This window comes from Eriocheir sinensis, chromosome 18, assembly GCF_024679095.1.
Source record: "Eriocheir sinensis breed Jianghai 21 chromosome 18, ASM2467909v1, whole genome shotgun sequence".
Classification (NCBI taxonomy): domain Eukaryota; kingdom Metazoa; phylum Arthropoda; class Malacostraca; order Decapoda; family Varunidae; genus Eriocheir; species Eriocheir sinensis.
Genome location: NC_066526.1, coordinates 10,939,717 through 10,967,030, shown reverse-complemented (window position 1 = coordinate 10,967,030; position 27,314 = coordinate 10,939,717). Strand labels below are relative to the sequence as shown.

The following is a 27,314-nucleotide window of genomic DNA, read 5'->3' as shown; positions in this document are numbered from 1 at the left end:
AAAGGAAGAGAAGAACACGTCACCATCACCATTCTGCCGTGTCAAGATTAAGGACGAATGGCCACCACGAGACACATAAAGGAAATATATATGGATCAACGGAATGGCACACTTGATAGGGTAGGTGTGGTGTGTGTGGGGAGGGTCTGGAGAGCGCTGTGCCTGGGAGATTGTGTATGTGTGTGTGTCTGTCTATCTGTTTGAGGCTAAATATGCCTTCCCCTCTCTCTCTCTTTTCCTCTTTTTCCTTATCCTCATTCTCTTCCTCTTCCTCCTTCCCCTCTGTTTCCCTCCTCGTTCCTCTTTCTCTCCTTCTCCTTCTCCTCTGTTTTCCTCATTCTCCTTCCCCTCTCTCTCTTTTTCCTCCTCCTTCCCCTCTCCCTTTTTCCTCCTCCTTCCTCTCTCCCTCTTTCTCCTTCTCTCACTTGGCTGCTCTTAACCCTTACGCTTCCTGAATTAAAAAATGTAGGTCATAATATTCCATCTGAGTATTGCTAAAAGTATCCCGTCTGAGTTGTGTCCTTCCCCTAAACATACTTATAAGAAACCTGTAGGCTAACTGTATTGCTCTTCGTTGCCCTGGATTAGCTTGTCATCTCGTATACATCTTCACCAAACGAAGATTTACATGTTTTCAAAAAGGTTATCGCCGCTCGAAAAGATTCTCGCCCCCTCATCGAACGGGGAAGCTCTCGTGTTGGCAGTAATGAAAAGAGTGAGTTGGCTTTCTATATATGCAATGTGGTCAGTCAGTGTTATTTTGTCAGTGGAGAAACATTGCCGCCCACTACTACTATCCTCGCTGCTTCTTCAATTGGAGGGTTCGTGCGTGTATATAGATATGTCACTGAGTAATTATGAAGCATTGCCGCCTACGATTAGCCTTGCTGCTGCTTCGAGAGGGGAACCGTACCTAGGTATGTCAAGGAGTTATAAGATTCGCCAAAAGACAGGTATTCCTAGCATTTCGGCGCACAAGCACATATTTGGCAGGGCTTTTATAGGTTTTGAGGGTATTTCCAGGGGTATTTTGAGGACCCTCCTGGTAGTTTGACCTTTCTTCCGTACCATGAACCTAAAAACACAATCATGAGTACCTGATTGATCTCCGTTTTGGTCTTTGGAAATAGTTGCTATAAGGGATGGAAGCGTCTGAGTGTCATATATTCTTAAACATTCCGGAGCTCCAGTACACATATTTGGCAAGGCTTTTATAGGAGTTTGGGGCATATCCAGGGGTAGTTTTAGGACCCTTCTGGTAGTATGACCCTTCTTCTGTAACATAAACCTAAAAATACACTCATGTGAACCCGATTGATCTCCTTTTCGGCCTTTGGAAATAGTTAAAGTGAAGGTTGGAAGCGTGTGACAGCACCGACCGTAGTGATTGAGGCGTTCGTTATCCGGTGAGTGTGTCAACAGAGACGCCTCGACACCCACGACCGTTCCTTTTTCGTACCTCGAGCCCCGCAGGGAGGAACGATTGAAATGTAAAGTGGTATTGAATGTCCATAAAAGACGGTGATGGTTCCGGTGTAGCCGTTTCAAATTACTCCCTGTTTCAGAAGACTCCCCCAGTCAGATGAAACTGATTCAGTCGACTCCCCGTCACTTGAGACTTGTTTCAGACGACTCCACACCCGTTTGAAATGACTCCGTAGTCGAATGAACCTACTGTACATAGGTTCAGTTGACTTAAAACTTGCTTCAGACGACTCCCCACCTGTTTGAAATGACTCTGTAGTCGAATGAACCTTGTTTGAAGTTTTTTGGTGTTTCTGAATCTAACTAGAGTGTTTGACGTTTCGCTTCCCGTTTTCTTTATACTTTACTGGTGAAACACCCGTGCAGCTCACCACGGCCTTATCAGTCACTTTCTTGCTACCCCATAAACATAGCTCATCAACGCGTTTACACCATGGAGTTCTCTATTGAAATGGACGAGGTGGAAGAGTTTCTGCGGTTAAAAAAATATCCAGTGCATGTTGGAAACGACAAGGGAAAAAAAGCAAATTTTCGAAGGCAGTGTCGAGCATTCGTTATCCAAGACGACTGTCTAAAACTTGTCCATAAGCCGAACAGGAGAGATTTAACAGGTGAGTAGTGTATTCGTGTAGAAACGAAAAGCCAAATGGTGTAATGGCCTATAGTTTGATATTTTTATATATGATTGCAGAAGGTCGCTTCCTTCGGGTGATTAAGGATCGCCAGTACCAGCTCGACATTGTGCTGGCCAGTCACCGAGGAGCTGGTGACACCGACGAAGCTGTTGATTTGGGAGGCCACGTTGGCAGGGATAAGGTCATCGATCACATAATGCAAAGATATTGGTTGCGCAACATTACATCTGCTGTCTTTTTCGTGCATTGCCATATGCCATCACTGGAGAAGAGGACCAACACGACGTTGTCAGAAGCTTGATATGTGACTTCATTACCAGCACTGAAAACATCAAAGTTGAATCAGTGCGTCAAAATATAGTGTGGGGAACAACAACAGAGATGTTAGCAGCAGCCAACATGTTCCATGTGAATGTATGTGTGTGTGCAAAGTTCGGTTCTATGCACACATGGCATATACATAGGCCGAAATGCAGAGAAGTATTAAACGAGTCAGTGTACCTCGACAATAAAGCAGGCAACCATTTTAATGTAGTTATTCGTGTGTAATGTGCACATGATTAGTGATTAGCTTTTGGATGGGAGACAACATTAATGTACTGTAGTGTGATTACTGATTAGTTTTGTATGGGAGTCAACATCAATAAATATTTTTCATCCAATAATGTGAGTCATTTCGACCTGATGGGGAGTCATATGAAACCAATTTCAGTTGACTGGGGAGTGCTATCTAATTAGTTTCAATTGACTGGGGAGTGCTTTAAAACTAGTTTCAAGAGACTCCGGGAATCATGTCTAGGGGGAGTATCCTGAAACGTCTACACCGGCAGCTCAGGGATCAGCAGAAGGAGCTTATATAACAGTTACTGGAGATCGAGGCAGCGGGGGTTGTTGACAGCGTATTCCGATCCCTCTTTGTATTCCTTGAACCTATTGACGATGGTTCAGACAGTTCAAGAATAAGCTGAAGGAGGGATTGAGGCCGCTGGGATGTTAAATCTATATAATGCGATCTTTTTTGTATTCATTTAACCTATGTGTATCAGGCGATGGTTCAGACAGTTGCATAACCGGCTGGAGGAGGGACTGAGGACGCGGGGCATGTTAACTTACGTCCCGATCAATCTTTACTTGTGAAAGCTCTGCGCACCATATGTCAGGGTAGTAGACTGGGTAGAAACAGATGGTTGCTACGTCATCTAGTTACTCCTTCAGTTAAGGATTTGCCCGTTTGTAGGTGGATGTAGGCTGGCGTGTTTCCCCTCACCTTTACCAGCCTGCTGACGCCTTTTATCCGCTTACACCGATCGATTCTCCAGCAAAACCTTCATCTCGTCTAGGGCGCGTTCAAGGTTACGCCCGAACTCGAGGGTCGAAGTCTCCTCGCAGGACTTGAAGGCGGAGAGGCAGAAGACGATGTAGTCCGGGTGGGGGTTGTAGGAGGCGCCGTAGCCGTCGGGAACCACCGGGCCGTACCCCATCCAGGAGTCTGACAGCGTGGGCACCTGCGGGAGACAGCCACAGGGGCACATGGGGAGAGGAACACACAAGGGGAGTAGATAGGAACGCACGCACACGGACTCACACGCACATACACAAGCGCACACGTAGCTTCTTAGTGCAGTATATAACACACACGTGATCAGAGCAAGAGTGAATGATCCCTACCTACCTACGTATCTACCTACACACACACACACACACATACACACATACATACATACATACATATACACAGACATAATACCTTAAGTTGAGTCACGTCTTCACACAACCATCAAAACATCATTACCTTCTTCCTTCCTTCCTTTCCTTCCTTCCTTCCTCGCCTTCCCTCATCAGACTCAAATTAATGTTTCCTCAGAGAACCATAACAAGGCTTTACAACTTAGACCGTGTCCCTAATGTTCATATCTGTGACCCACGGAAGGAATAATAAGCAAGTAAAGTAACGTCGAGAGCATACACCATAGACTTCACGTGGCCTTAGTGCTCATATCCGTTAAATTGAGAGATGGAGAGTTCATAGCCTGAATTTTTAATCGTCTCTGCTCCTCAGTTCGTCCGTTTGAAAAGCCTCTCGTATATAGACGTTGCTGGGACTTTCATGGACTGCTTTGTGATCCTAGTGACAGTTTTACCCGACTTCTGCACCATGAACGGGAACAACACCCATGATATCCCGGTTAATCTTCGCTGTGGGCTTAGGAAATAGAAGTATCATGGACTGTTCTGTGATCGTAGTGGCAGTTTTACCCGACTTCTGCACCATGAGCGGGAAAAACACCAATGAAAACCCGGTTAATCTTCTCTGTGGCCTTAGAAAAAAGTGGTAATAGGAGCCCGATCCGTTTGGACTTATTTCTAGTGACATCTCCAGACGCTAACACACTCCTAACACAAAAGAAATAAGTATCCACCTCTTCATCTTCTTTCGTCGGCGTCTTAACCCTCCTTGCAGTCTCCTATCTCTCTCTAAGTCGCTATTGTCACGTTCCTTACACTCCTCGGCCTCTTGACTTCCCAGGTATTGATAGATGGTTCGTGTTCAATGATTCCTCGAAGTCTATATATAGGTTCTTTAAAGTGGTATTGGATAGCTCTTGGGTCGCTCTTGATTCCACCTCTTCATTCTTCTTGCTGTTATTCGTTCACTCTCCGCTTCTTCTTCTTCTTCTACTTCTTGATTTGTGTAGCTTTAACTTATGTTCTCTGGCTAACCCTTTTCTCTGTCTTCCTCCTCCTCCTCTTTTTTTTTCTCCTTCTGTTCTTCATTCTCCTCCTCCTTTGTTTTTCCCTTCTCTTCAGTCTCTCTCTTGTCCATGAGCCTTTCCTCTCCATCTCCTTCTCTATCAGTAAGCTCCTAAGTTCCACCCTTCTCTCTCTTCCCTCCCTTTCCTTCCCTCCCTTCCTGTCCCCTTCAGCCCTCCACGTCACTCCTTTCTTCCACCTCTCCGCCCTTCAACTTCAAAGACATCTAGCAACGCCCTACTTCTTTCCCCTTTAACACTCCTCTTGGTCCCCCTCCTCGTCCTCCTCTTCCTCCTCCTCTTATTCTCAATCTTCATCCGGTTTAATTTGTTCGTTTAGTATTGTTTTTTTCATTTCGCCTTTCACTCCTTCCTTCTCCATCATCTCCTTTTCCTTTTTATCTTGTTTTTTATCCTCTGTACATATTTCTTCTTCTCCTGCTTCCATTTTTTCAACATCTTTATTTTTCTCCACTCTCCTTCTCCTCCTCCTCTGCGTCCTCCTCTTTCTCCTCTTCCTCTTCATTCTCATCCGATTCCTCATTCTCGTCCGATTCCTCTCTCTCGCCATTAACTCCTTTCTATCGCTTCATCATCACTCCTCTCCTTCTCACATATACTCCCTCCCTTCCTTCTTACCTGGCTTGTGGAAAGGCGGAAGTGGTTGGCGATGCGGTAGGAGTCGTGGGCAAAGATCTCAGGCGTCGGCAGTCCCATTTCCTTGGCCATCTCCCTCAGGCCCAGAAGGTGGATGTCAATGCCCCGGCCAAGGATGTTATTGACCATGATGTCCGTCTGTAGCTTGATGGCTGCCTCGTATTTGGCCAAGCGGTCCGCGATCTTGGGGATGACGAAGAGAGAGGTGAAAGAGGGGTATGGAAGTAGATTTATGAGTAGAATGGAGAGATAAGAGATGAGATAAGAAGGAAGAGGAAGACAAGTTGAAATGAGTGTGGATGGAAATTTGGGAAAGAGGAAAAGGGAAAAAGGGAAGATACAAGTTGATTTAAGAGTGGAATTGAAAGACAGAGATGAGAAAAGTGAAAAGAAGGAGACAGAAGTGAATATGATAGTGGATTAAATAGACTAAAAGAAGAAAAGGTGTAAGGGAAGTCAAATGTGAATACTAAGTGGAATAGGAAAGGAGAAAGGCGGAGACAGGAGAAGAAATGTGATTGGAATGGAAAGATCGAAAGAAGAAGAGGGAAAGACAGAAGTGAACTTAAAAGAGGAATGTATAATAGCCAGAAAGAAGTAAAAGGGAGAGAGAAGACAGAAATAGATGCAGGAGTGGAATGGATGGATGGGAAAAGACAGGAGTGGATGTGAGAGTAGAATGGAAAGACAGGAGGGAAACGAAAGAAGTGGAAAGGAAAGAAAGAAGCGAGAATGAAAATAAAATAGAAAATAAAATGAAATAGAAGATAGGAAAAGTACATAGAAGAGGAGGGGAGAAGAATTACAAGAAAATATAAAGAGAGAGGAAAGGAAAGAAAGAAGCGAGAATGAAAATGAAATAAAATAAAAATGGTATAAGAGAAGAGATTAAAAGTCTGTAGGAGAGGAGGGGAAAGAAATACAAGAGAATATAAAGAGAGAGAAAAGGAAAGAAAAAAGCGAGAAAAATGTAATAAAATAAAATGGAACAGTATAGATGAAGGGCACATAGGAGAGCAAGGGGGAAAGAATTACATGATATTATAAAACAGCCATTAAAATCCTGGGTTAATTAGGCGTGGGCTCCGCGGTACATAAGTAATGAGGAGGAGTAAGCCCTCACGTCAAGGAATTAGAAGGAAATTTCTTTACACCGAGTCGCTTTTTATGACCTGAATTCTTATTGAGTGCGGTTTGTGTCGCAGTGCTCACGTTGATGCTTTGTTGATGAGTATGAGAGAGTATTGTGATACGTAAAAGGAAGTTAAAATTATATTGAAGTGGAAAACAGGTGATTCAGGTTATTATTATAGAAAAACAAAGGAAATAAAAAAGTAGTTGTTGTTAGTGAGTATGGGAAAGTATTGTGATATATAAGAGGAAGTCAAAATTATATTGAAGTGGAAAACAGGTGATTCAAGTTATAATTATAGACAAACAGAGAAAATAAGACAGGTATTGTTGTTAATGAGGATGGGAAAGTATTTTGGTATTTAATAGGCTGTTAAAATAATATTGAAGTGGACAACATGATTCGGGTTATTATCAAAATGGAAAATAGATGATCCAGGTTATATCTATATTCTTTCGATATTTTCATGCTGACTGCTCTTCTGAACTATACCCGATACTGTCCAAACCCCTTATGCAAAAGTTAACCAGCATCTTCACTCTTTCATCCTTTACACTCTTTCTGTTGCCCTTGAGCCGTCTCCTTTGTTGTAAAAAAATATCAAAATAGATCAAATAGAAAATGAAAAGAAACAAGAAAAGAATTGTTGTTAATGAGTATGGGAAAGTAGTGTGGTATATATGAGTCGGTTAAAAAAACTGGACAAAAGATGATTCAGTTTATTGTCAAAATAGAAAATAGATGATGCCAGTGATATCAAAATGGAGGAAAGAGAAAAGGAGATGTAATAAGGAAAGCTATATAAGTAAAAAAGGATGAAATGATAAAATAAGAGATACGTAAGAGATGTGAAATACTAAAAATACAGAGAAAATTGATTATGAAGTTTGAATTAGAGATGTGGAATAATAAATGTGAAGAAAAGTATATAATATTGAGACGTATAAAAGAATGAGATGCTAAAAACAGTTTTATAATGTCTTAGGCATTTATTAAAGATCCATATTAACGCTATCGAGAAAGTAGAAAGATGTAAAGACAGAGAAAACATCATGAAAAAATCGAGGTTAAAAAATAATAATTAGATTCCAGTAGATAAAAAAATACGAATAAAGTTTTAATGGAAAAGAAAACTAGAAAAAAGCGAGCATAGAAAATACACGTTGCAATAAGTAGAGTAGGAATTTATTAAAGATCCATATTAACGCCCGCGAGAAAGTAAAAGATGTTAGGAAAGAGCAAACATAATGAAAAAATCGAGCATGAAAAATATTAGATTCCAGTAGATATAAAAAAAAAGCGTATAAAGTTTTAATGGAAAGGAAAACTAGAAAAAAACGAGAGTAGAAAATACACATTGCAATAAATAGAGTAGGATAGTCCAGTGCAGATGTAGCTAACAGATGTGGAGTAGAGGGCCTGGAAACATTGCTCAGAAGGGAAAGACTCCGATGGATGGGACATGTCAAGAGAGCAGGGGAGGATACAGTGCTGGGAGTTTTGGAGAGATTGAAGGTAAAAGGAAGGATGCCAGTTGGTGGACCTAGGAAAACGTGGAGAAGGTGTATACAGGAAGATTTGTCATTGATGGGATTGGATGAGCATCGGGAAGAAGACAGAGTAGAATGAAGGAGAGCCATAAAGCGTCAAACCGCTCAGGAAGAGTGAACACGGACGTTAAACGAAATGATGATGATGATGAGAGTAGGCTATAAAATAATCTGAATTCAAGGGCGTCGGAAATAGAAGAATAAAAGAGAGAAACATTTAAGAATAATACATAACCATGGAGGAACTGAGCTAATCACCCAATTCACTTCGTAATAAACACGAATAAAAAAATAAAACTCTTTCTGTTTCCCAAAAGTTCTCTCTGACGTCTTAAATGAAAAAATGGAGGAGGAGGAGGAGGCGGGGGAGGAGGAGGAGGAGGAGGAGGAGGAGGAGGAGGAGGAGGAGGAGGAGGAGAAGGAGGAGGAGGAAAAAGCTGATCTCATTGAGCCTAATTTACCTCTCTTATGGTCCTCGTTAAGATGATGAGAAAAAGGAGGAGGAGGAGGAGGAGGAAGAGGAGGAGGAGGAGGAGGAGGAGGAGGAGGAGGAGGAGGAGAAGGAGAAAGAAGAGTGGGAACAAATGATTTCGGGGGAAGGAAACATGGAAACATGGAAACATGGAAACGCAGGCAACAGAAAGCCTATTGGCTCATTACGAGGTTGCCCGCTTTGGTGATTTAATCTGCTCGACAGCCTGGGGCCTGGGGAGCAGATGAAAGCACCTCGACATTGAGGAGCAGATGAAAGCGCCTCGATATTGAGGAGCAGATGAAAGCAACTCAATATTCAGTTTACTCCCGACGCAGCGAAGTGACGGTCGATTCTATATTTGAAGGAGTTGATAGTATTCGCATTTACTACTTCTGAAGGAAGATTGTTCCAGTGACGGATGACTCGGTTTGAAAAGAAACTCCTTCCGATGTCTGTGTTACATCGACTAGACTGAATGGGTAAACCGTTATTTCTAGTTCTTAGGTTGGTTTGCAATTCAAAGAAATTGGAGTAATCGACGTTATTGAATTTTTAGATACTTGAAGACTTGAATCATATCTCCTCGTAGGCGTCTTTTCTCTAATGTAAAGAGATTGAGTCGCTTGAGTCGTTCCTCGTACGGTTGAGCCCTTAAGGTTGGTATCATTTTCGTGGCGCGTCGTTGAATCCTTTCCAGTAAATCAATGTCCTTTCTGTAATTAGGAGACCAGAACTGTACTGCATACTCGAGGTGCGGTCTTACCATGGAATTATACAAGGATAGCATCACGTCTGGCGTTTTACACTCGAAGTTCCTCGCTATGAACCCGAGCATAGTGTTGGCTTTGTTGTATGCTTTTTTACAGTGATTCGCGTGTTTCAGGTCACTGCTGATAGTGACTCCAAGATCCTTTTCCTCCTGCATCGCTTGCAGAGGTCTCCCATTCATGATGTATGTGTGGTTACTATTTCTGGACCCAATGTGCATGACTTTGCATTTGTCAACATTAAAGGACATTTGCCATTTTTCCGACCATTCGATAATGTGATTGAGGTCTTTCTGAATGATTTCGCAGTCGGTCTTTGTGAGGGCCTTTCCCCCCATCTAAGTGTCATCAGCAAATTTCGATATTGTGGATTTCAGTCCTGATTCGAGGTCGTTGATATATATGATGAAGAGAATGGGTCCCAGCACTGACCCTTGAGGCACTCCACTAGTGACTGGAAGCCAATCGGAAGAGGAGGAGGAGGAGGAGGAGGAGGGACAAATGGAATGGGGTAAGAAGGAGTAGGAGGAGGAAGACGAGGAAGAGAAGGAGGAGGAGGAGAAGAAGAAGGAGGAAGAGGAGGAGGAAAAGAAGCGAATGGGTTGGGGGAAGGAGGCGGAACACAAAGGAAGAACAAACAACAGCAGACCTGCTGGTCCTTACGAGGCTGTTTGTGACAAGCTACACTAACTATCTAATCAAAGGTGGAAGATGAAGGACAGCAAAGGCGAAGGCTCCTCTCCCCCCACCCCCACCCCCACCCCCCATCCTCCAGCCAAAGCTGGCAGGAAAGGAAAAAGAACCATGCAGCATGAAAAAACTGCATGGAAATTATGTAGGAAAGAGGAAAGAACTACCATTACTGCTTCCACTAACCGGGCGATAAAAGCGGACAAGGACACCAGTATTCGAAAGAACTTAACGTTATTACGACAATGAGTAATATCTTAGTTGCTGGTTGGATTCAAAATACTTGTCTAATCTATTCTTGAAGGCCGTAACTGTTGTACTATCAACGACATCACAGGGTAGAAAGTTCCAAACATTAACAACTCGATTGAAGAAGAAGTGTTTAGCTTCGTGCGACGAGAATCTTTTACCACTTATCTTCAAATTGTGATTTCTTCTTGTTCTATTTGATCGATCAATTGTAAAGTAATCTTCCGCATTAATATCACTGAATCCTTTAAACATTTTAAACACTTAACATAAGAACATAAGAACGCAGGAGTCTGCAAGAGGCCGGCAGGCCTGTACGAGGCAGCTCCTTTGACCCTAAGCTCCCGTGTATCTAACCCCACCTAATATCGCTGTCCATGAATTTATCTAGTCTATTTTTGAATGTGACAATTGTATTGGTACTCACCACATGACTGCTAAGCCTATTCCACTCATCCACCACCCTGTTAGTAAACCAATTTTTGCCTATGTCCCTGTTGAATCTGAATTTATCCAGTTTAAACCCGTTACTTCGTGTCCTACCCGGTTCTCTTACCAACAAAACCTTATGAATGTCTCCCTTATTAAAGCCCTTCATCCATTTATAAACCTCGATCATGTCTCCACGCACCCTTCGCCTTTCTAGAGAATGCAAGTTTAACTGTTTGAGTCTTTCCTCGTACGGCAAGTTTCTCAACTCCTGAATCATCTTAGTCATCCTCCTCTGCACCGATTCTAACATTTTGATATCCATTCTATAGTAGGGTGACCAGAACTGAACCGCATAGTCAAGATGAGGTCTAACTAATGCTAAATATAGTTTGAGGAAGACTTCGGGGCTTCTGTTGCTTACGCTCCTTGAAATAAATCCCAGTACCCTATTAGCTCGATTTCTAGCTTGAATGCATTGTGCCCTTGGATGGAGATCAGAGCTCACTAAGACCCCTAAATCCCTCTCGCACCCAGACCTACTTATGAGAGTGTCATTTAAGCAATAGTTATGTGAGGGGTTGTTCCTACCTACACTCAGAATACTGCACTTCCCTACATTGAACTCCATCTGCCATTTATCCGCCCAGTCATATAATCTGTTGAGTTCACCTTGGAGAATACTAGCGTCCTGATCCGACTCAATTACTCTACCGATCTTGGTATCATCTGCAAATTTACTAACATCACTACTAATTCCTGTGTCTAAGTCATTGATATGAATAATAAACAAAAGTGGACCTAATACCGAACCTTGTGGGACCCCGTTCGTAACACATCCCCAGTCAGATCTTTTACCATTGATTTGCACTCTTTGCTTCCTATTGCTAAGCCACGCCTTGACCCAGTTCAAAACTTTACCCTCTACTCCGTGAGCCTGTAATTTAAGCAACAGTCGTTGGTGAGGAACTTTGTCAAACGCTTTACTAAAATCAAGATAGATTACATCATAATTTTCATCTCTGTCAACCGCCTCAAATACTTTATTGTAGAAGGACAAGAGATTGGTGAGGCATGACCTACCTTTTGTGAACCCATGCTGCGAGTCGTGAATTAAGCTATGTTTCTCTAAATGCTCCCGAATGTTCCTGGCTATTATGGACTCCAGCATCTTCCCTATAACCGATGTTAAGCTAATTGGGCGATAGTTTGAAGCAACTGACCTGTCCCCTTTTTTAAAAATCGGCGTCACATTAGCAACTTTCCATAGGCTCGGCACATAGCCAGTATTTACCTACATCTTAAAGATGTCGGTTAGTGGGTCACTGATTATATCACCTAGCTCCTTTAATACCCTCGGAAATATCCCGTCAGGACCTGGCGACTTGTTCTTCTTAAGCTTATCTATCTCATCCTGAACTACTTGCCTGGTAATGATTATATCCCTCAATTTATCGCCATCCCCGCCCTCGTACACCTGAACTCTTTCCGGTATAGTCGTTCGATCCTCCTGTGTGAATACTGAAAGGAAGTAGTCGTTCAACAATGTGCTCATATTTTCGTAATTTTCTACTAGCTCCCCTGTGTTTGATTTCAGCGGTCCAATTTTCTCCCGTGTTTTTGTTCTATACATCTGAAAGAAGCCCTTAGGATTACTTTTCGCCTCATTTGCTACTTTGATCTCATAGTTCTTTTTTTCTATCCTGGTGTTTTTCTTAACTAATCTAGATAGTTCGACGTACCGGCCCCTGAGATGTGTTTCACCATTCTTTATTTTCTGATAAATTCCCTTCTTTAACACAATCTCGTGTTTTAGTCCACGAGTCATCCACTTAGGATCATTGTTTTCTTTTCTAAGTGTTCGCTGTGGTATATGCTGTTCTTGCCACTCTACTATTACTCTAACTAAATTATTGTAAGACATTTCTACCTGGTTCTCCTGGCTCTCCAATCCGCAGTTCTGGCCCTCATGAATACCTAAATTATACAAGTTTACACCTTCAATATGTCTTCGAAGCACCTCGTAGTTTTCTCTTCTAAAATATGGCACTAACACTGTGTTTGGTTCGCGGGTTACCAGTCTAAGCTAAAACGAACCGTTCTGTGATCACTATTTCCTAACTCTCCGCCCACCTCCAACTCACGTAGCAAGTTCCCATTATTGGTTAGGACTAAGTCTAATATGTTATCTCCTCTGGTAGGCTCAGTAACTACCTGCTTAAGGAAATTATCTTGTATAACTTCAAGAAAGTCCTCGGCTTCCAGGTCACCCACTAGATCTTCCCAGTCTATATTCCTATAATTAATGTCCCCCATTACGCAGACATTTCTACTCATACTCGCCCTGCCAATCTCCTGTAGTAATATACTCGTGTCCTGCCTGTTAAGGTTGGGTGGCCTGTATATAACTCCTAGAGTTATTTTTCTTTCCCTTTGTAAACGTCCACCCAAACTGATTCTGAATCCATGTTAGTTTTGACTGAGTTGTTAACTAAACATTTAAGTGAGTCTTTAACATATAGCGCAACTCCACCTCCCTTTCTGCCCCTTCTGTCTTTGTGAAACATCTGATAACCCGTTATTTCAAATTCTGACCTAAAATTTCTATTAGCAGTGTCTATCCATGTCTCAGTGATCGCTATTATGTCAAAATTTTCTGAACAAGCTTCACCCCTTAGTAAGTCTATCTTGTTTCTGAGGCTCCTGCTGTTAGTATAGAAGATTCTTAGCCCGTCCTCTGTTACTCCTCTAGAATTACTTCTAAGCTGCCTGGTTATATTATGAGCTAGATGTCCCCTCCCGCCTATACTAAAAAATCCCTCAGGGTACCAATTGCTCGCTCAAGGGAGTCTGAGAGAGCCTCAACACCCTTGAACGTCAAGTGTATCCCGTCACGGGCGTAGAGGGCGTCGTTGCCAAAGAAGAGGTCCCAATTGTCGACGAACAGCCACCCATTGCGCTCGCAGTGCTCAGCAAGTCTGCTGTTCACTGCTATCGCCCTGGACAGCCATCCATCGCCAACGCCCCTCCTTGGCAGGACGCCACACACTACTGGTGACCCACCAGCGTCTCGTATCCTGCCTAACAATTCTATTAGATCGCCTCGCATTCTTCGTTTTGATAGACTGAATAAATTTACTTCTTTAAGCCTTTGTTCATATGATAAATTTCTCAACATAGGAATCATCTTTGTTACTATTCGTTGAGCCCGTTCCAACTTTTCTATGTCTTTTCTGTAATAGGGAGACCAAAACTGTACACAGTACTCTAGACGGGGTCGAACCAACGAATTATACAGTTTTAATATTACTTTTTTCTGATTTATTATTAAAGACTCGTCCGATGAAGCCAACAAATTTGTTTTCAGTTTTAACTACCTCTGAACAATGCTGACCGGGCTTTAAATCGCTTGATATAGTGATTCCAAGATCCTTTTCTTTACTTACTGCAGAAAGTTGTTGGCCATTCATTACGTACCGAAAGCGATTGTTATTTTTTCCGATGTGCAACACTTTACATTTGTCAAAGTAACATTTAATTTGCCATTGATTGGCCCAACGTGCAAGTCGATCTAGATCTGATTGTAAAGCTTCTTCGTCGAGTGTCGCAGTTACTTTACTAGCAATTTTTGTGTCATCAGCAAATTTTGATACTTTGCAAGTGAGCCCATCATCGATATCATTAACATAAATTAAGAAGAGCATGGGGCCAAGCACTAACCCTTGAGGTACGCCGCTTCTGACATCGAGCCAGTTAGATGTAACACCGTTTAGAACTACTCTCTGTTTCCGGAGGAGGAAGAGTGGGAACAAATGGTTTGGGGGGGAAGGAGGAGGAGGAGGAGGAGGAGGAGGAGGAGGGGCAAATGGAATGGGGTAAGGAGGAGAAGTAGGAGGAGGAAGACGACGAAGAGGAGGAGGAGGAGGAAAAGAAGGAGGAAGAGGAGGAGGAAAAGAAGCGAATGGGTTGGGGGAAGGAGGAGGAGGAGGAGGAGGAAGAGTGGGAACAAATGTTTTTTGGGGGAAGGAGGAGGAAGAAGAAGAGAAGGAGGAGGAGGAGGGACAAATGGAATGGAGTAAAGAGGAGGAGAAGAAGAAGGAGGAAGAGGAGGAGGAATAAAAGCGAATGAGTTGGGGGAAAGAGGAGGAGGAGGAAGAGGAGGAACAAATGGATCGGAATAAAGAGGAGAAGTAGGAGGAGGAAGACGACGAAGAGGAGGAGGAGGAGGAGAAAGAAGAGGAGGAAGGAGAGGTGCGTAATGAAGCCAATTGAGGAGGAAGATCCGGTTAGGCAACTTCCTCAACTCGTTTTGGCCGCACGAAGACAAGGTAATTGAAGGGAAGGATCTGGGGGCTTGTTTTCATTTTTGCTTTTTCGCGCTCTTCCTCAATTTCTTTCTTTTTCTTTTCTTATCGACAGAAAAAATTGTGGAGAAAGTTATATCGGTGGTCAGGAACGGGTTATGAGGTCTGTGTTTGCTGTGTTCTTGGTAATAGCAGTAGTAGTAATGGTAGTAGAAGTATTAGTGGTAGTGGTAGTGGTAGTAGTATTAATAGTAGTAGTGGTAGTAGTATTAGTAGTGGTAGTGGTAGTAGTATTAGTAGTGGTAGTAATAGTAGTGGTAGTAATAGTAGTGGTAGTAATAGTAGTGGTAGTAATAGTAGTAGTAGTAGTAGTAGGAGTGGTAGTAGTAGTAGTAGTAGTGGTAGTAGTAGTGGTAGTAGTAGTAGTAGTAGTAGTAGTAGCAGCAGCAGTAGTAGTAGTAGCAGTAGTAGCAGTAGTAGTAGCAGTAGTAGTAGCAGTAGCAGTAGCAGTAGTGGTAGTAGTAGTATATTTAATCTATTACTTGTATTTAGTTCAATTTAGCCTTGAAAGAGTGAAAAACCGGTGTTGGCAGTCGACCCGCAGACAACTACATACGGTGCGCGGTGGGGCGGTGTTGTTGTTGGTTATGGTCGAATCAGTGTTATCAATATTTTCATTTATATTTCATATCCACCAAAAAATAGCAAATATATACTTAGCGTAATGAAATGATTGATATGAAAACATATGTTAACGTAAAGGAAAGAAAAGGAGCCAGCCACAGCGCCTTTGCAGCTTAAATTTGGTCATATAAATCAATTAATCATTTCATACACCTTGATATAGGCTACAACGTTTATTTAGTGACACTATTATTATTATTGTTATAATTATCATTGTTATTTTTTGTCATTGTTACTATTATTAGCGTTGCCATTGTTGTTATTGCTATTATTATTAGTATTACTATAATATTCTTGTCATTATTATTATTCATATTACTTGTGTTCATACTATCACTGCTATTAAAACTACTGCTTACATTATTATCGACGTTAGTGTCATTAATATAATTTTAATACTTTGTTTACTTCTGTTCTGATGCAGTTACAATTATCTCTCTCTCTCTCTCTCTCTCTCTCTCTCTCTCTCTCTCTCTCTCTCTCTCTCTCTCTCTCTCTCTCTCTCTCTCTCTCTCTCTCTCTCTCTCTCTCTCTCTCTCTCTCTCTCTCTCGCACGCGCTCCCACTTCCGTGACCTCTCTCGCTTGCGATTCCACCCTCGTGTGCTGTACTGAACTGTACTGTAGATCTTGCTGTGCTGTGTGCCGTGTGCTATTTCGCGTCGTGTTGCGTACTGCTTATTGTCAACCGAGTTAGCTGCCTGCAGAGGTGTGCTGTTTGCTGTGTGACCACGTGCTTCGCTGGACAGGATTAAGTGTTGCCCTTATTTTTACTACCTCTCTCTGCCTGTATCTACCCTCTCGCCGTAGCGCCCTGTAAAACATATATACACATATACACAAAACACAGTGTTACACTCTTTCCGCCACATTCTTTATATATTTCCAGATTCCACTCCGACGCCACTCCCTACGCAGGTGTTCAGAGTTACCTGACCTGACTTGACCAGAGTATTTCCCAGAGACACACTAATCCTCTAAATTTTTCCTCACCTGCGTCTCTCCCTCTCGTCCTTCGCGTTTCGCTCCTCCTCTTCTCTCGCCTCCCCTCTCCATTGCCCCCCCCCCCTCTCTCTCTCTCTCATTACTAACCCCCACTTGCCCTCTCTGTCTCTCCTTCCTCACTCCCTATCTCGTTCCCACCTCTCTCTCCTTTCCTTCGCCCTTCCTCCCTCCATCCCTATCTCCTCCTACGCCTTCCCATCTCTCTCTCACACTTATTCTCGCTTATTCACGCACGCGTCCCTCTGCCCTACGAAAAAGAAAAAGCAAAGCAAATATATAGATAAACACTACTCACTTGCTCTCTCCTCCTTACCAAGATGGCGCTAAAGAAATGTTCGACTTGCACAGGAAACTTCTCTGGTCATTTCTTCTCAGGACGATCGACCGTCTGCAAGATCTGCCTGTTGACACAGCAGATGGAAACGGGACTCCTTCAACAGGACGAAAGGCTGACGGCTGGCGAGAAGAAGATCACCGAACTAACAAGTAATGTTGATACCTTGCAGGAGTTTATCCAGGCCAACATCGTCGCCCCTGCTGCAACTGACGCCTCATCACCCTCCTCACCTGCACTCGATGCCCAACCACCTTCCGAAGAAGGCACGTCACAGGGGACCGGTAGAGCTGACGCTGAATGCTTCACCCCCGTGAGAGGAGGAGCCAGACCCGCCCCTAGAGCCATTTATCCTACTCATTGCTACAACAGATTTGCCATACTGGAGGAGGAGGACGAGGAACAGAGCACCTTCTTGGTCGGTGACTCTATGATTCGCCATCAGGTGGTTGAATTCTGTGGCAGAGTCCCCCGTCGTAGGCGTAACTACTGTTATCCTGGAGCTGGTGTTGACGACATCACAGCTGCACTGGACGAGGTCTCCGCTGTGGCCTCTAATGACTCACTCTTTGTTCTCCACACAGGTACAAACGACATCACCACGACCCGGTCTGAGGAACTGCTGGACAAGTACCGTAGGCTCATCCAGCAGTATAAGTCTAAATCCCCTAATATTTTGATTTCAGGAATTCTACCACGGACATGGGATGAGGGCGACTTCTACAGTAAGGCCTTCAGCCTCAACAACCGCCTGCAGACTCTCTGCGGAGAACTTGACGTCGAGTTCTTTAACGCCTGGAACCATTTCTACGGCCAGAGTAAACTTTTCCAAAGGGACGGCATACACCTGTCCCCCATCGGGGCAGCCAGATTCGGAAGGCTCCTCAACAACGCCGTACGTAACGCCCGAACAACAAAAAACGACTCTCTGCCACGTCCTTCCATCCCGCCCGTGTAAATAGACACCATACACCGCAACAGACTCGTAACATTGAACCCTCCAGTACCTCTATTACCAAGCTTCAAGATAACCTAAGAGTCCTTAGTTTCAATGCGCGTAGCCTAAGAAACAAATTTGATGAACTGCGATGTCTTGCTCTGACAGAAAACTTTGACGTAATTGCTATAATCGAAACATTTATCGACACCACTAATATTGATTTAAGTTCCGAATACAACATAGATGGCTACAGATTCTTCAACAATGATCGTGTAAACCGTAGAGGCGGTGGCGTCGCCCTTTTTGTCAAAAGCTACTTGCAACCTACTGACAAAACACCAAGAAACAGTAACGTTGAACATTTGTGCGTGCGAGTAAACATTGCAAAAGTCAATTTAAATATATCTGTCACTTACAGGCCTCCGGGGCAATCACTTGACGGCGATCTTGAAATGTACAGCGTCTTAAGGCAGTCACTTAATAACAGCGACTCACTGATACTAGGAGACTTTAACCTCCCCCATATCGACTGGGCGACACTGTCGGGTACAGAAGGTGAGTCCCATAGAATGATCGAATTTAGAGAGGAAAATTATCTAAGCCAAATGGTTTCTGAACCAACTCGACAAAATAACATACTTGACCTTGTTATAGCGACCCAAGATAACCTAGTCAGTAATGTCACGGTAGGAGAACACCTCGGTTCCTGCGATCATAAACTAGTGCGCGTTGACATTAGAGCTCAAACATCGGTGACTGAAAATAAAGTTAAGGTGCCCAATTTCAAAAGAGCCAACTTCGTAGAAATCCGACGAAAACTAATAGATATGCAACTATCAGATGACGGCAATGCAGAGGACGCCTGGCTAAACTTTAAAAATCACTTACTCACTCAGCAGGACACATTTGTCCCCTTGTGCGAAGCGAATTAACACTAATAAAGTCCACCTTGGTTTAATAGCGAAATTAAACACTCAGTCAAGGAGAAAATTGTCTTACAGGTTAAAGAAAGACCAAAGCACGCCTGAAAACATTAGACTTTACAATGATGCAAGGCGACGAGTAAAAAGATTAGTGCATCAGGCAAAGCGTAGATATGAAGAAAATATTGCAGCCAACTGTAAAAATAATCCGAAATCCTTCTTCAGTTACATAAACAACAGAAAGGCGATCAGAAGTGGAATTGGACCTTTAACAAACAGCGACGGTGCACTAGTGACTGACAGCCAACACGTTGCAAACCTATTAAATAATTACTTTTCCTCGGTGTTTAATAATAACAGTCCTCCCACCACCACCAACAACACCAGTACTAATGTAAATCCCGAGCATGCATTGTCTAACTTTGAAATAAAACCCGATGAAGTCCTTAAAGCCCTCAAATCACTTAAAACAAATAAAGTCCTGGACCTGATAAAGTATATCCAACTCTGCTGAAAGAAACAAAGAGCGAAATACTCTCCTCCCTCACAACCGTATTCAATATGTCCTTGCGACAAGGCATTGTCCCTTCAGATCGGAAAAAGGCTAACGTGACACCGATTATTAAGAAAGGAGACAAAAAAGTACCAGGTAATTACAGGCCCATTAGTCTAACTTCGGTTGTAGGTAAGCTACTTGAGGGCATAATTAGAGACAAAATTGTGAGTTACCTTGAAAGCCACTCATTAATTGGGGACTCACAACATGGCTTCCGAAACAAAAGATCCTGCCTATCAAACCTATTAACCTTTTATAACGACCTCTTCACTGTTTATGACGTAACCAAATCACTGGACGTAGTCTATCTTGATTTCAAGAAAGCGTTTGATAAAGTCCCGCATCATAAATTACTTTACAAATTAAAGCAAATAGGTATTGACGGTCAGGTAAACCAATGGATCGCGAATTGGTTGAGCAACAGACAACAAAGAGTAGTGATTGACGGATTTAACTCAGAGTGGGCGCCGGTCACTAGTGGCGTCCCTCAGGGCTCGGTTCTTGGCTCAGTGCTCTTCATTATTTACATCAACGACGTGGATGTTGGACTCAATAACCGCATTAGTAAATTTGCAGACGACACAAAGATTGGTAACTCGGTTCTCACTGACGAAGACAGGCAAAGCCTCCAAGAGGATTTGCACAAAATTTCAGCTTGGTCGGATAGATGGGAGATGCCCTTTAACGTAGACAAGTGCCAGGTCCTTCAAGTTGGAACGAGGAATAAGAAGTTTGATTACGAAATGCGCGGCGTTAAACTCAAAAGCGTTCAATGCGTCAAGGACTTGGGGGTCAAAATCGCGTCAAACCTCAAATTCTCACAGCAATGCATCGATGCAGCAAATAAAGCGAACAGAATGTTGGGCTTCATTAAAAGAAACTTTTTATTTAAGAATAAAGATGTAATACTCCCGCTCTACAACAGTTTAGTCAGACCCCACTTGGAATATGCGGTACAGTTTTGGTCTCCCCACCATGCAAAGGATATTGCTAAATTAGGTGTTCAGCTTCGGGCAACGAAAATGATCCCTTCCTTGCGCAACAAATCCTACGAAGAAAGGCTTTCTACCCTTAACATGTTCTCTCTTGAGAAGCGTCGCCTCCGAGGAAAACTGATGGAATGTTTTAAAATACTTAATGGTTTCACGAATGTAGACAGATCAACATTGTTTATGATCGATGACACTTTGCGCACGAGGAACAATGGCGTAAAACTCAGATGTAGACAAGTAAATTCAGACTGCACCAAATTTTTCTTCACCAACGTTGTAGTGCGAGAATGGAATAAGCTCCCATCATCAGTGGTCCAGTGTAACACGATTGACTCCTTCAAAAATAAGCTCGACCGTCACTTCCTTCAACTTAATATCAACTAGAGTAGAAATGCAACGTTTTGGAGTCTTCTGATTAATGTAAAATCACTTAGGTTTAAGGACAGACCACCAAGTCTGGACCATGGGGTCTGTGTGGTCTGATTTTCTATGTAAATCTATGTAAATCTCTCTCTCTCTCTCTCTCTCACCCGTTGAAAACAATGTGTCAGCCTATTATATTGATTATAATCCTATCTATATATCTGTCAATATCGCTAAACTAATAGGAATATTAATATTAGTGTCATTCCACAGTAGATATCATTACTACTTTCAATCATAATCAATAATCAGTCATTATTACTGCATGTACTACCAATATTCCTGTTGTCATTTATATCAATATCTATAATTTTATAAATGCCTAACCCTCCAAACCAAAGAAGATGCTGCGTTTGTACAAAAGAAGATCACAGATGTATAAACTGTGCATGTGTTAAGGAGAAAAGACGCTGTACGAACTGTAAGAAGAGCGACAGGTGCCAAAATCCCCTGGGCAGGGATCAGAGCAGGGAGGATAACGATGAAGCGCGACACCGCGGGTACAATGAGGGCCGCCGGGGAAGGAGTGAGCGGGGGGAGGGGGTGTCGGAGGGAGCTGCTGCACAACCACCACCTCCATAACCCCCTCAACCGGTACCACCCCTTCCATTGGCACCTCCAATGTTGCCACTACCAACACCACCCCTCATCACTCTTCCTCTTCGACTGGACAGGGCGCGGCGGAGGTCGGGGGAAGCTTTGTTGGAAGTGGCTAGCGGAGGGGGAAGCAACGAGGTGGGTGGATGACACATACCTTGAAGTTGTTGGGTGGTCTGCAAGCAATCTTTTTGAACCACCCAGATGTGGAGCCACGACATTTATCATCAAAGAAATTGTCACCCTGTTAAATAACTACATACAGAACATACCACTGGCGCCCCTATCCCTGAAAATTGTATTCACTCTCCCCCATCTCTTCCTCCAAAAAGCACACCCAAAAAACAAACAAGCCGAAAATATCGAGGCATTAAGAAGGCGAGTTGCCTTGTGGCAAACTAACGAGTTAGATGCCCTCCTTGGAGAAGCCAGAGCCATACAGGAGAGGCTCCCCGGACCCCAACAAAACAACACCTCCACAGAAGACAGGGCCCGGAAGTTTGCAGACAAAATGCGACAAGGCAATGTTGCGTCTGCAACACGAGCCTTGTCAGAAAATTCCACACGGGGTGTGCTTCCACTCACCAGGGACACGATCAATCAACTCAAGGAAAAACACCCTCCACCGAGTGACCTGAAGGGACTGAGACTGGCAGGATGTCACCAACCACCGAATCCAGTTATATACGAAAGGATAACAGGAGAGATGGTGTGGTAGAAGGCGTTCCAGACTCGTGGCAGCGCGGGGCTCTCAGAACTTGATGCACGGGGATGGCGAAGCTTGCTGAGCAGCGCCAACTTTGGCAATGCAGCTGGTGACTTGCGCAACACCATTGCAGCACTGGCAAGAAAACTCGCCTCCTCCAGCTGCCACTATGTGGACGCCCTGACGGCATGCCGCCTCATTCCCCTGGACAAGAGGCCGGGATGCAGGCCTATAGGAGTCGGAGAAGTCCTGTGGCGCATCGTAGGCAAATGCATCATGGCTGTCGTCAAAGAAGATGTGAGAATGGCAGCAGGCAGGAGGAGAAGCAGCAGTCCATGCCATGCGGGAGATATTCGACCACGTGGAGTGCGAAGCAGTGCTTCTTGTTGACGCCAAAAATGCCTTCAACACAATAAATAGAAAGACTATGATACACGACATTAAAACTAAGTGCCCTAGCTTAGCTATGTATGTCGAAAATACCTATACATACCCGACCGACTTATACATAACTAGCCACAGTGGAAAAGTGAAAGAGTTAAAATCAACTGAGGGAAGAACACAAGGTAACCCAGTAGCCCTGGCTATGTACGCCCTGGACCTATCAATCCTTCAAAATGAAATCGCTTACGCAAAAACAAGGGTGAAACAGGTTGCTTATGCGGATGACCTCTCAGGTGCTGGTAAAATCTCAGATTTAAGAGGGTGATGGGACACTGTGAACGCCGCTGGCCCTGAGATAGGATAAATCCCTAACGCCACCAAGTCTATCCTTATTGTTAAACCTGAACATTATGACCGTGCCGCAGCAACTTTTAAAGGAAGTGGCGTCATTGTGACGAAAGACGGACAACGACACTTAGGTGCAGTGATCGGGACAGAGGTATATAAGAAGGAGTACGTGGGAGACAAAGTAGCTGAATGGGTTAAGAAAATAGAAACTTTGTCTGCCATTGCCAAGACTGAGCCACACGCTGCCTATTCAGCGTACACCCACGGCATCCAACATCGGTGGACGTTCCTGATGCGCACCATCCCCGGCATCAGTCCACTCCTCCGACCACTTGAAAATGCCGTCAAGAATGTATTCTTGCCGGCGCTGGTGAAATCTCATGCTTTGGGGGAGGAGGAGAGGGATATGCTAGCACTTCCCCCAAGACTGGGTGGGATGGGGATCACCAACGCTGAGAATCTGGCTGATAAGGAGAACCAAAACTCCATCAGCCTTACCAGGTCACTCATCAACAGGATCATCGCTCAGGAGGCAGAGGGCGAGATAGACCAAACAGAAATAAGAGATATTAAAAGAAAAATCTCAGAAGAAAGGCAACAGGCCCAAAAAGACGAGCTGGACCGTCTTACACACCACCTGTCCACAGAAATGGGTAGAAAAATACACACAGCACAGGAGGCAGGCGCCTCTAACTGGCTAACGTCATTACCAATCAGAGCAAAGGGCTTCAGCCTCAACAAACAAGAATTTGTCGACGCCATTGCTCTGAGATATGGCTGGCCGATTGAGGGACTGCCTGATCTCTGTGCATGTGGATCACCAAATGATGTCACCCACACCATGACATGTATAAAAGGAGGCTTCCTCTGTATTCGACACGATGAAGTGAGGGATCTGACAGCCAGCATGCTCGGGGAGGTATGCCAAGACGTCACTACCGAGCCGGCACTGCTTCCCCTGGACGGCGAACACCTTCGGTACAGGACGGCCAATACCTCACAGGAGGCACGGGTTGATGTAAGTGCCCGCGGATTCTGGGTGCGCGGACAGCGGGCGTTCATGGACATCCGCATATTCGACCCGATGGCTGCCTGTCACCGTGAGCTGCCCCTGCAAGCCGCCCACCACAGGAACGAGCAGGAGAAGACAAGGGCATACGGTGAAAGAATCCAACATGTGGATCAGGGCAGCTTCACCCCCCTCGTCTTCACCACATCCGGCGGGATGGGTCCCAGGGCCCAATGCTTCTACGCACGCCTCGCGGAACTAATCTCAGAAAAGAAGCATCAGCCAAGGAGCCACGTTGTCGCCTGGATGAGGTGTCGCCTCTCGTTCTCCCTGCTCAGGTCGGCCATCCTATGTCTCAGGGGCACCAGACACTGGCCCAAAAGCCACCAACATCTCCAATATGGACTATGAAGCCACAGTGGTGGAGAGTGACATTAGGGTGGGTCGAGAGTGACTTGAGTAGGGAAGGAAAGGGGGATCTGGACATAATAGATGATAGGTGATTTAGTACTAGGTATTATTAGTGATATGGTTGGATGCCACAGTCATTAGCGAACAGAGTTGGGGCTAATGACCTCCAAGCTACGGAGCCCTCCATGATTATGTGTCGGGAAAATAAACATGGGTGGAGGTATCATTTATGTAGTAGTAGTAGTAGTAGTAGTCTATTTATTCTGATTTTCGTTTTTCATACGCTTTCTCTTAGTGTGTTTTCCTTTTTTATTTCATTTAGTTATTCCCTCTCTCTTTCTCTCTTTTTCTCTCTCTCACTCAAAGTTTTTTTCTCTTTCTCTTTTTTTCTCTCCCTCAGTTTTCTCTCCCCTTGTCATTCTTTCTCTCTTCTCACTAGCTCTTTCCTGTTCTTCCATTTACTTGTCTCTCCCATTACTTTTCTACTTCATTTTCTTCTAACGCTCTCTCTCTCTCTAATCAGAATGTGAAAGTAAATCATCTTTGAAGGATCGAAAACCAATAGTCATTTGCATGCAGGTTGTCAGTCCGCTTCCAGTTCCCTTTCCCCATAAAGCGGCGAATCAGGGAAATCTACATGGGCGCCCTTTGACTTTCTTTTTTTAACTTATTAACAAAAAGGTTTCAAAAGGGGAGAGATTTATTTCCAGTTCATTTGTTATTCATATATGTGTACGTGTGTGTGTGTGTGTGTGTGTGTGGGGGTGTGGGTGGGGGTGTGGGGGGGGGGGGGGGTGGGGGGGGGGGGGGGTGGGGGTGGGGGTGGGTGTGTGGGGGGGGGTGGGTGGGGGTGGGTGTGGGTGGGTGTGTGGGTGTGGGTGTGGGTGTGTGGGTGTGGGTGGGTGTGTGTGTGGTCGTGGGTGGGTGGGTGGTTGTGGATGGCTTGGAGACGTAAGGGAAGGAGACATGTTAACTATATATAAGAGGAAGGATGCCAGAAAGGATATGTAGAAGAATGAAGGACGTTAGAGAGGAGGAAAGAAGCTGAAGAAGAGAAGAAAGGAGAAGTAATGAGTATATAAAAGAGGAAACAAAAGAATACCTGTATGCGTAATCTCATCTGTCTTTTGTATCTCCGTAACACAGTAGCTCACTAATATAGACAAGGGATATAAGGTTTAACTTCTCATATAAGACCCACTGGTTTGATATGTGGTGCGTGTGCGTCTAATCTGTCCCCTTCCCTTAACTAACAAACCTTTCTTCTTCCCCTCAATTTCTTTCCAATATATTGTCCTTCTCCTCCAGTATTATAACTTCTTCATTCTCTAACTCCATCCTCTAACTCGCAAATCTTTCTCATATCCCTCAATTTCCTTCCTCTATATCAGTGTTTCTTAAACTTTTTTGTGCAGCGGACCCCTTTTATTAAAATTACTCATGTAGCGGACCCTTTATTATTATAATTTTCCTCTTGAGTTTGAAAGTGTTTGCAGGTCATAATATACTGAAATTACAACTGAATTATTTATTACTGGCTTATCTTCAATGTGACTTAGCCACTGTAAAAAGCCATCAGGATTTGGTGCTACAAAAATAGGAATTTATGACGTTTTGGCCGAAAATTTGACTGAAATCGATATTAAAAATTATCCTGCGGACCCCTTGGAACATTCCACGGACCCCTGGGGGTCCGCGGACCACACTTTAAGAAACACTGCAGTCTATATCATCTTTCTCCTGTATCATAATTTTCTTCATTCCTAAACTCCATATTACTCGCAAACTTTTCTTCAATCCCTCAACTTCCTTCCTCTATATCGTCCTTCTGTATCATAATTTCCTTCATTCCCTAACTTCATATTACTCGCAAACTTTTCTTCAATCCCTCAACTTCCTTCCTCTATATTGTCCTTCTGTATCATAATTTCCTTCATTCCCTAACTTCATATTACTCGCAAACTTTTCTTCAATCCCTAAATTTCCTTCTTCTATATCGTCCTTCTGTATCATAATTTCCTTCATTCCCAAACTCCATATTACTCGCAAACCTTTCTTCAATCCCTCAACTTCCTCCTTCTATATCGTCCTTCTGTATCATAATTTCCTTCATTCCCAAACTCCATATTACTCGCAAACCTTTCTTCAATCCCTCAATTTCCTTTCTATATATCGTCTTTCTCCTGTATCATAACTTCATTCTCTAACTCCATTTAACTCGCAAACTTTTCTTCAATCCCTCAACTTCCTTCCTCTATATCGTCCTTCTCCTGTATTATAACATATATCATTCTAATCCTTTACGTGGTTAGATCGTTCCTCCTTTCTTTGTATACAGAAAACACCAAAACAAAATAGCATCAACTCACGGGGGCGTTGATGACCATGGCCTCACACCAAGCCAGAACCTGCGGCGTGTTAGCCCGGATAGAGTCCACGCGCCCGTGACGGAACCTGCGGGTGCTGGCGCTCTCGTAGGTGCTCGTCAGCTGCCCGTGACACCTGGGGAGGCACGAAGGGGAAAGGATGAGCAGGCGATAAGGAGGGAGGCTGAGGAAGGAGGGTGAACTCAGTGGGTGGAGCGAGGATAGATTAATTATATACGTAGAGGGAGAGGAAAGATGCCAAATCCGTACAGAGGAAGAGAATGAAGGTCGTTACAGAGAAGGGAGACTCAGTGGGTGGAGCGAAGACAGGTTAATTATATACGTAGAGGGAGAGGAAAGATGCTATATCCTTTGTTTCTATTCTCTCATCGAAAATAAACCAAGAAAACCATATAAACCATCTTCTGGACCCTCTCAATGAACTCCTGTGATCGGTAGATAGCGCAAAGAGACACCCAGACAACTACCTGTTAATTGGCTTTCATCACCTGCCC

General features: G+C 43.8%; 1 protein-coding gene across 2 annotated transcripts in view; it reads right to left on the bottom strand.

Moving 5' to 3' along the window:
* Positions 1–143: 143 nt before the first annotated feature.
* LOC127000295 (choline O-acetyltransferase-like) overlaps positions 144–27,314 on the bottom strand; it is a 142,949-nt gene continuing 115,778 nt past the window's right edge. For both annotated transcript variants that reach the window (XM_050863835.1, XM_050863836.1), the window contains exons 13-15: positions 26,803–26,935; positions 5,510–5,710; positions 144–3,625 (exon numbers count right to left, since the gene is read on the bottom strand). In XM_050863835.1, the coding sequence (XP_050719792.1) occupies positions 3,419–3,625; positions 5,510–5,710; positions 26,803–26,935 (541 nt within the window). In that variant the 3' untranslated portion in view covers positions 144–3,418. The remainder of the gene's footprint in view (positions 3,626–5,509; positions 5,711–26,802; positions 26,936–27,314) is intronic.